The sequence below is a fragment of the Amblyomma maculatum genome, chromosome 1, assembly GCF_055883805.1.
Source record: "Amblyomma maculatum isolate TAMU_Amacu chromosome 1, ASM5588380v1, whole genome shotgun sequence".
NCBI classification, from domain to species: domain Eukaryota; kingdom Metazoa; phylum Arthropoda; class Arachnida; order Ixodida; family Ixodidae; genus Amblyomma; species Amblyomma maculatum.
In genome coordinates this window covers 137,859,178-137,868,891 of record NC_139344.1, presented here as the reverse complement: position 1 = coordinate 137,868,891, position 9,714 = coordinate 137,859,178, and the positions used below count along the sequence as shown (strand labels likewise).

At 42.0% G+C, this 9,714-nt stretch overlaps 1 protein-coding gene across 1 annotated transcript; it reads right to left on the bottom strand.

Annotated features, from left to right (window-relative positions):
• Nucleotides 1-4,252: 4,252 nt before the first annotated feature.
• LOC146204045 (obg-like ATPase 1) lies at nt 4,253-9,479 on the bottom strand. The gene is made up of 2 exons (XM_084589066.1): nt 8,298-9,479; nt 4,253-4,748 (listed from the first exon to the last, which is right to left on the bottom strand). Exons 1-2 carry the CDS (start codon nt 9,153-9,155, stop codon nt 4,413-4,415), a joined length of 1,194 nt encoding a protein of 397 aa, XP_084445192.1. The 5' UTR covers nt 9,156-9,479; the 3' UTR covers nt 4,253-4,412.
• Nucleotides 9,480-9,714: the final 235 nt, after the last annotated feature.

Genomic DNA, 9,714 nt, shown 5'->3' with positions numbered 1-9,714 from the left:
ATGGCACATGGAGGAATTCTACAGCATTAGTGATCGTGTGGCATTTATTGTGATGAAGCTTAATAAGAGGTACAAACTGAAGGTTGTACAGGCCTACATAACTACATCCAGTCTTGATAAAGGATACTAGTCACAATGTTCTATGAAGATGTAAAATCAGGACTGAGTAGAATATGAATGCAGTAAACTGTCCTGACAGGCGACTTCGGTGCCAAGGTAAGCAAGTAGGTGACTACAGTATAGGTTTCAGGTATAGTAGGGGGTTGCTTATTTGGATCAGGGAACAAATGCGAGCTAATGATATTTTAGTATAAATTAAGAATGAATGGGCATAGGAAAATCATGTAATGCGAAGGCAAGATAACATATGGTCGTTAGGGGTGACTGAAAGGATTCCAAGGGAAGGAAAGCGTAACGGAGGGCAGCGGATATTAGGAAGTTTGCAGGAATCAAATGGATGCAGTTGGCGCAGAACTGGATCGGTTGGAGGTACATGGGAGAGGCCTTTGCCCTGCAGTGGGTATAGTTAGGCTGGTGTTGATTATTTGTTTGTAGAGCTCGCAGAACAGTAGAGTTTATGAGTCGTATACTTTCTTTGGCAAGTGGAACTTATGCAAATTTACTTGGAAATGCCCAAATAGCAAGACTAAAAATTAAATGGACCATATTTGCACACATCCTGGTATCGTGCAGAATGTTGAGTTGCTCGGCAAAGTGAGATGATGTGACCACAAGATAGTAATGTTTCAGACTAGCCTGTAATTGGATGCAGAACATGGGAAACTAGTAACGAAGAAGCCAATCAACAAATTAGCACTAAGAAGGAAAGTAGAAATCAGGACCTTGCTGCAGGACAGCTATTCCACTTTAACCAAGGATGATGACCTTGGTATTTAAGCAATTAACTCTAATTGCACAGATATCATTAGGATGATTACAGAGTCAGTAAGAGAAGTAGGTTGCTGGACCTAATACTGGTAAGTTCTTTCAGGAGAGGAAAGTGATTTAAGGAACGCTGAAGTGTCAAAATTTCAAACCCTGTAGATAGAACTGGCAGAGCTGACAAAGTAATAATAATAAGGCCATCTTTATTCCCATTCTAATACAAGGTAAAGGAACCCCGGGCAAAAAGCTGCTGAGCAGCAGCTTGAGAGGGGTAATGTAACAGACGTAAGGTATATTATGCAGAGAATCTAGCAAGGTCTAAAGAAGGGAGGTAGCAGTCAAGAGGAAACTAAACGTAGGTGAAAATCAGATGCACATGCTACAAGACAAGGGGGACAGTGTCAGTACCACTTTGGATGCAATGGCTAAGGTAGCTGTGGAGTTCTACACAGATTTATGCACTAGCCAAAGTAGTCATGATAATTAGGGAGGAAGCATTGCAGAGGGTCATCATGCCAGTAATGAAAGCAGTACAGCCTTAGAAGCGATGCAAGCAGGAAAGCAGGTGGTGAGGATCTGGGAACAGCAGACCTATTGAAGAACGAAGGCGAAACAGAGGTAAGAAAACTGCACAGCCTGTATATGCAATGTCTCGTGACTTCGAGTGTACCAGAATCTTGGGAAAAATGCTAACGTCTGAATTGACAGGAGAATGAATGTCAAGAACATGAAAAGCTACTGACATCAATAAGCACACTGACCATTGCCTGCATGATATATACTTACTAAGGCAGTGGCAAATAGAATTAGGGCCACCTCAGAATACAGCCAACCAAAGGACCAGGCCGGCTTTCATAAAGGCTACTTGTCAATAGACCATACTCGCACTACCATTTAGGCAATGTAAAAGTCTGCAGAATATAACCAACCCTTGCGTATTGCTTGCATAGATTATGAGCAAGCATTTGACTTATAACCTCAGCAGTCGTGCATGAATTATGTATGAAACCAGGATGCAGAAGAGTCATATGTATGTACTGCAAAATATCTATAGCAGCTGCACAGCCACGTCCTCCATAGAGAGAGCAATAAAAACGAAATAAGGGTTTCTTGCAGGGAGGAAGGCTTTCTTCAGCACTATTCACAGAGTGATTACAGGCGGTATTGAGATGTCTGGATTGGGAAGGGCAAGAAGTAAGAGCTAATGGAGAATACCGCAGTAATCTGCGATTTTCTGAGGATGTTGCCTTGCAAAAAACTTTAGGAAATATTGCAAAGCATGGCCTAGACAAGCAAAGCAGAGGGGTAGGTTTAAATATTGATATTCAGCAAACTAAGTAATGTTCAGCAGTCTCGGAAGGGAGCAACAGTTTATATCAGCAGCAAAGTGTTGGAAGTTGCGAGGGAATACATCTCGGTAAAGTAGAAAGTTGGGCTAGTTGGTAACGATCCGTCTAAAAACGTCGCACAAAGAACACAAACACAGAGATAACAGGACAGACAAGAGTGCTCTTATCTTGTCCGTCCTGTTCTCTCAGTGCTTTCATGTTTTATGTGTGCTGTTTTTAGATGGGAATACATCTACTTAGGGCAAGTAGTGACCACAGATCTAGACCACCAGGTTAAAATACAAGAATAATAATGAAATGGAGTGCATTTGGCAGGCACTCTCAGATCATGAATGGTAGTTTGCCAGTACCGTTCAAAAGAAAAGTAGACAACAGCTGTATCTTAGCCATCTATGACTTAGAAAAGTGGAGGCTAGCAAAAAGTGTACTTAAACTGAGGTCAATGCAGCAAGCTGTGGAAAGGAAAATGATAGACGTAACACTGGCAGGAAGAGAGTAGTGTGCATCAGAGAACAAACAAGAGCTAATGACACAGCCGAAATTAAGGAGAACAGACGGGCATGGGCAGGGCATGTAATTTAAAGGCAAGATAGCCGATTGCCGCTAAGGGTAACAGACTGATTTCAAAAGAAAGGAAGAGTAACGTGGGGCAGCAAAAAGTAAGGTGAGCAGATGAAGTGGGGAAGTTTGTGGAGAAAGATGGCCACAGTTAGCACAGGAGATGTTAATTGGAGAGGTATGTGGGAGGCCTTCAGCCTGTAGTGGGCATAGTTCGGCTGATGATGTCAGGAACGATGATCAATTTTACTGTGGAAGACAGGTACTTTCTTTTGTCGAAAGATGCTAGCATCTTATCTCTAGGCCTGAATGAAGCTAAATCTGGCAGAAAAAAGAATGTAGTAAACGTATGTCTACCAAGAGGATGTTTTGAATGAATCTATACAAATGCAGAAGCATCAGACAAATACATCTTGCTAAGCACTTGCATAAAATTGTATTACTTGCAATATGTGGAGTTTGCTGGAAAAAAAATGTTCCCGATTGCAACCATCATAATACAAGCAAAGCTTTCCAACATGCAGAGGTCACAACTTGGCTATGTTTTGAAGGAGGTGGAATGGAACGTCTACATACTGATTTTATTTTTGTGCATGTTAAAGAAGCCCAGATGGCCATAATGACATCATGCCTCATATTTCAGTATTGCTTTTGCATATAAACTCCAAATGCTTAAAAAATAAGACCATACCTTGTGTCGTGGCCAAGCTTGCCCCCTTGCTTCATTAAAATATATCACCACCACAACCGCGGTGATCACCCTTAAAAGTCACAATGTAATAAAATTCTGTTGGTGCATTCAGCACTTGATGTAGGCAAGTCGTACTGGTAAAGTGAAAAAACTGAGCACGCTTCATTAATTTCTTCATTGAATGTGCAGGTGCATATACACTAAGCATGTAAAAGATTTTAAACAGAAAAAAACTAAAGTCAGGAGGCAAAAAGCTGCAAAACTGTCCTCCACAATAATGCAGTGGGCCAATAACTGGGCATGCAGAATCATTTCATGGTATTTTTACGACATTATGATAGTCATCTAGGTTGTCCGAATACCACTAAGCTAGCAAGAGCTACAAACGGTATTTCCACCAACAGTTCTTTCACAAATAAAATTCAGTGCATTTTTTTTTTCCTCAATGGCACTGGCTTTCAAACACATCTGTGGAACAAAGGCTCTGCCTTGTGCATAGAAACCTTTCCAGGCAGACTTGAGAAAACCAATGCATTCTAACCATGCGCAAAGGTTAAGCCTCTGTGACAAGGCAGGCCGAAGTAGGAATTTGATTTAATTTCTTGATGCGGTTTAACGTCCCAAAGCAACTAAGGTTATGAAAGACATCAGAGTGAAAAACAACGTAATTTCAACCAACTGGGGTGCACTGACATCACACAGTACACGTGCATCTAGCGTTTTACCTCCAACAAAACGCAGGCTTAGAATGAGAAGACAGACACATATGTAAATATGCCTTTATGAGCCTTAGCACAGTTTATTTGAGACCTCATTCAAAACTTCAAAACAGTCTTAAACTTGTGAAAGTCCCCATAAGGCATGCATGCTTGGCAGCAACACGAACCTGCTAACGAAGGGCCAACTTCCTTGGCAGTCAGCAGACACTGTTACTTTTTCTTGGCTTGCAACCCTGCACCAGCATTAAACTTGAAAAAGATGATGTCACCATCTTCCACAACGTAGTTTCGGCCTTGTTGCCGGTACTTGCCAGAGGCCTTTACAGCTGCTTCTGAGCCTTCCTCTTTGAAGTCATCAAACTTCATCACCTCAGCCATGATAAAGCCTTTCTCGAAGTCTGTGTGGATCTTTCCAGCAGCCTGGGGCGCTTTGGTGTGCTTCTGAATTGTCCATGCCTTGACTTCATCTTTTCCAGCCGTGAAGAAGTACATCAGCTGCAGTGCTTTGTATCCAGTCACAATTATTTTGTCCAGCACAGAAGTCACCTGAGTAAAAGAACAAAATGTGGCAGTTAATGTTTTTAACGCTGCTAGCATGCCGCAAGCACCACCTCCCACGATCCCAAGATTAATCATTTTAATACCCAACATTAGTTTTGAATGCTGCCTCGATGCTGATACTTTCAATATTATTCATCGTGTGCATGTGATAACCACAACACAGCTCACAGCATACAATGAGATGAGCTATATGTTAAGAAAGAGGCCAATATAGTGTGCTCACGCTTGTGCCTGTCAAACAGTGCCAAAAGAAAGCTTCATTGAAACTAAACTGACCATCATTTGAAGTGGTACTAAAGTCAATTTGCTAGATGTACCACAACGAAGTTTATAAGGCATCTACTAGCATTTATATGCGTTCTAGAGCTTTCATTTCCTGAGGCACTATAGGAACTGCTGCCAGCTTTATCAATGCTCTCACAAAAACTGCACATAATGTGGTTGGATACATCATTTGGTGACATTTTTTTGTAGGTTGACTACCCGGCTTATCCAGCACCTTATGATGTTGCTGAATTTAAATGTCAAACTCAAGGTGAGTCTTCCATCACAATAAGCACTGCCTGAAGAAGCTCGCCCATCATCAAAATTTTACAACAGCTTCATTAGTAAACACTACCTTTCATATTCAGTGTGCTGGAAAAATGTTCTAGAAAAAGAATATTGTTTAGAAACTTTACACTCCAGCTTCATGAAAAAAATGGCAGGTGTTTAGAACTGTCTTCAGACTAAAAATCTCCCAGCAGCAGTCAAATGGCTTAAGCACTGGAGAAATGAGAGGTTGCTAGGTGCTTGGCACCTAGCATCCAATGTCTACTCAACCAGACCTCCCACCTTATGAACTATACAGAAGACACGCTCTTAAGGGCTTGGGTAATTGACCTTGAATCTAATCGTTGCATTCGTTTACTAAATGCAACAGTAGTCGTGTGTGCCTAAAGATATGCATGTAGTAAAACTTAAGATTGCTAGCAGTACCATAATTTTGTGTGTTCTCAGCCTGTCCTCTGTGCAAATTTCATTCAGCTTAATGACAATGCTACACCAACTGGCCCACAAACTTATTTTTCTACATTACAAGCATATTTAAGTGCTGAATTTTTCATGCCAAAAAAAGCAACCCTAGTGAATGCACAATCAGTATTGCAGTGGTGATAAATGAAGGCAGACAATAAGCTTTCACCACAGTTCGCAACGAAACATGTGCAAAGCTTACAAAACCACTTAGTACCCATGTAATGGTTACACAATGTCAGTAATAAATCAGATTAGGACATTTCGTAATAAGACACAGATGGTATGCCAGTGAATATTAGGAAATTAACGCAGGATCAGGAAGCCTCCAAGCATTGTTTCATCAGACTAGACATTAACATTTTGGTAGCACTTTCCAAGCAACTCTTAAGTATGAATATTTAACACAGCTGTCATGTTCAACCTAAATAATTATTAAACGCCATCAACAGGTAATCATTAGTGTTCTTTTCTTTCTCCTAGCCTAATATAGACTGCTAAAGTAGGCCTATAAAGATGCAAAGAAAGTTAGCAGTACTTCACCTGCAAGAATGCAATAGAAATGTTACGTAGCATATACACACCTGAACAATAAGCAGAAGTTTGTGCAGCATGCACACGCACACACAGAAAAATTTTTAGCAAATATTTTTAAGAAACCATACAATGCTCACACTTTATCATCATAGTCAGACTACCCAGTGCAGGGCAAAGGCCTTTCCCATATTCCTCCAATTAACCCAGTCCTGTGCTTCTTAACCTCATCTGCCCACCTAACTTTCCACCAGCCCCTGGTATGCTTTCCTTCCCTCTGAATCCAAATTGTTACCCTAAATGACCATCGGTTGCCTTTTCTTCGCACTATATGCCCTGTCCATGGCCATTTCTTCTTCTCAATTTCCACTAGAACGTCAGTAACTCGAGTTATTATTCTGACCTCTGACGCTTCCTTTCTCTTCATGTTACACCTACCATTTTTTGTTCCATACCCCTCTGTGTTGTCCACAACTTAAGTAGAACCCTCTTTGTAAGCCTCCACGTTTCAACCCCATAGGTCAATACAGGTAAGATGCACCTGCTGAATACTTTTCCTTGAGCGATACCAGTAAGCTGCTAGTCATAACCTGCTAGAAATTCGCTCCATCCCAATCTTATTCTCCTAGTTATTTAATTTCCCTTTCATGGTCCGAATCTGCGGTTACTACCTGTCCTAAGTAGAAATATTCGCCTACCATTTCCAGTGCTTTGCTACCTATCGTAACCTGCTGTGTTCCTTCCCAAGGGTGTTGAATGTTACGTTAGTCTTCTGCATATTGATTTTCAAGCCTACCTGTCTGATTTTCCTGTCTAGGTCATCAATCGTTCTTTGCAGTTAATTCACCGAGTTACTTAGCAAGGCAATGTCATCAGCAAATCGCAGATTACTGAGGTATTCTCCATCAACCTTTATCCCTAACTGCTATCATTCCAAGTCTCTAAATACTTCCTCTAAACAAGCTAGGAATAGTACTGGGGAGGTCGTGTCTCATTGCCAAACACTTTTATTTATGGGCATTTTGTTACTTTCTTTACGCAGAACTAAGTTGCTGTGCAGCCACTACAGATATCTTCAAGTACTTTCACATACGACTCGTCTACACCCTGATTTCGCAATGCCTGCATGACTGGCGAGGCTTCTATCAAGACTTGACATCGATACTACAGAACATGCAGAAAAAATACTATTAATTAAGGCTGCGATCTGGGCAAGTTAGCACTTATTCATGGTTTAAGAGTGCAGGAAGACAGGGTAAAATGAAGAATACACACAACACAAGAGCTTGTGAGCGTTTTATATTTTGTCCCGTCTTCCTCTGCTGCTAAACTAAGAACAAATACCGTACTTATTTACGAGTTGATTTAGCAGTGCAGCCAATGAAATTTTAGGTTTTCTCATGGTGGATTCAGTAAAGCGGATAATTGGGCTAGTTGGTATGCCATGATTATGAGGCAGCGCACCATGAAACACACAGACAGGACAGCGCTTGTCCCTCTTCCTGTCTGTGTGTTTCATGGTGCGCTGCCTCATAACTCACGGTGGATGTTTTGGAGTAAGTTGCCTGCATGTACAAGTACTTTCTGAGGCTGTTACTATGCTCCAAATGTGGGAAACGCAATATGCAAAGAAAGTGATATTTTATTTGCACAATGAAAAACTATAGACAAAAAATAAGCAGCCTGTATTATGTTACACAACATAAAAGGCATGAATAATATTTCTGATCAAAACACGAGTTGTCCCTTACGTTACTATTGCCCAAGCCATGCTGGCGTATCTATGTTTGCTGTCTAGAGCTTTGTAAACGTGCTACGGTACGCATGCGGTTCGCTGGTGAACTCCTTTGTTCTGAATCTTCAAAATTCAGAACCCAAGAGCCTTTCCATTACTTTACACGTCTGGTTTTTGAGCTAATGATATGCAAAAAAAGAAGAGCCTGCAGGAGCCCTGCCGACCGCGAGCCGCATGTGCAAAGTCCTCACCTTGTGCTCCTCCTCGTAGGCTTTTTTTTGCTCAGCGTCCATTTCGATTAGCTTATGCTCGAAAGCACCGCTAAATGGAATCACAGCAGCGCCTGGATCATTCTTGTCGACCCACTCCTTGATTTTCGGCAGCCACTTGTTCTTTTTACGAATAAAGTCCTTTTCAGCAAGATTTACCAGATAGATCATGGGTTTGGCAGTGATGAAGAGGTGCTTGTTGAGCACTTCAATCTCGTTCGCGTTCCAGTCGCAGAAGCGCAAATGCTTTTTTTCATCGCAAAGCACTCCCCGGATCTTCACCAAAATGTCGTACTCTGGCTTCATCTTCTTGTCAGCACCTCGAAGCACAGTGCGTTCCATTTTGTCGATGGCTGCCAACAGGTATTCCTCATCCTTCTTGCGAAGTTCCTCGTTAATAATGTCTATGTCGCGGACAGGGTTGACGTCGCCTTCAATGTGAGTCACGTCTTCGTCTTCGAAAGTGCGACACAAGTGGAAAAGCGCATCACAGGCTCGAATGTGCGACAGAAATGCATTTCCCAGACCCTGGCCATCGCTGGCACCTTTTACAAGGCCGGCGATGTCGACCACGTTGAGAAATGCCGGAACCTTACTCGCCGGCTTGAAGTATTCGCAAAGATACTCGAAACGAGCATCGGGAACAGCGACCCTGCTCTCGTTTGGGTCGATCGTGCAAAATGGAAAATTTTCAGCCGGCACTTGGTTGGCTGTCAACACATTGAAGAAGGTGGATTTACCCACGTTAGGTAGGCCGACGATCCCGACTTTGAGGTTGGTGCCAACGCGACCGATCAGAACAGGTCGCTCTGTCTCGTCTTCCTTTTTCTTGGGCGGCATGTTCAAATTAACGGACCGGCGGGAGGAGACGTTCGTCCGACAACGTGCTTGGTTTCAGGTAGCAGGCTACGGTGAGGATCAGTGACAACGTTTTGGGACTGGCTCGTTCGGCGCCGCCACGTTTGGCAACTTCGCTCTTCGAAAAAGCGCGAGGACGTAGGCGAGGCATGTGCGAGAGCAATGTTACTAGAAAATGTGGTTTCACTTCTTTCTCGCTCAAAAAAGACGAAAAATGTAGCTGGAAAAAGTTACAAGCCAACAAAATTATTTACTTTTTTTAGTGGCGGAGCGAAAAATGCTGAAAGGCTGAAAGCATGGCTGAAAGGCTGCTGAAATCGCTGAAATGCTGAAGCCAGCTAAAGCTGATGTAGCTTACCTCTGGAAAATTATTTGGCATAATAGGTGAAGATAAATGGCAAAGAGTTATTGTTTGAAAAAATACACTAGTGTGTAAGATATAAACCATACCATGTAAACGTAAAATGATATTTTACAAAAATAAAATAACTGCAGTTATTTCAACGACGTCTAGATGGCGCTAATAATCTACGAAAAGTGA

Coding starts and splice junctions, on each gene's coding strand:
- LOC146204045 (XM_084589066.1), bottom strand. CDS start 9,155: ATGCCGCCCAAGAAAAAGGAAGACGAGACAGAGCGACCTGTTCTGATC. Junction 4,749..8,297: donor CCTACGAGGAGGAGCACAAG/GTGAGGACTTTG, acceptor TCTTTTACTCAG/GTGACTTCTGTGCTGGACAA.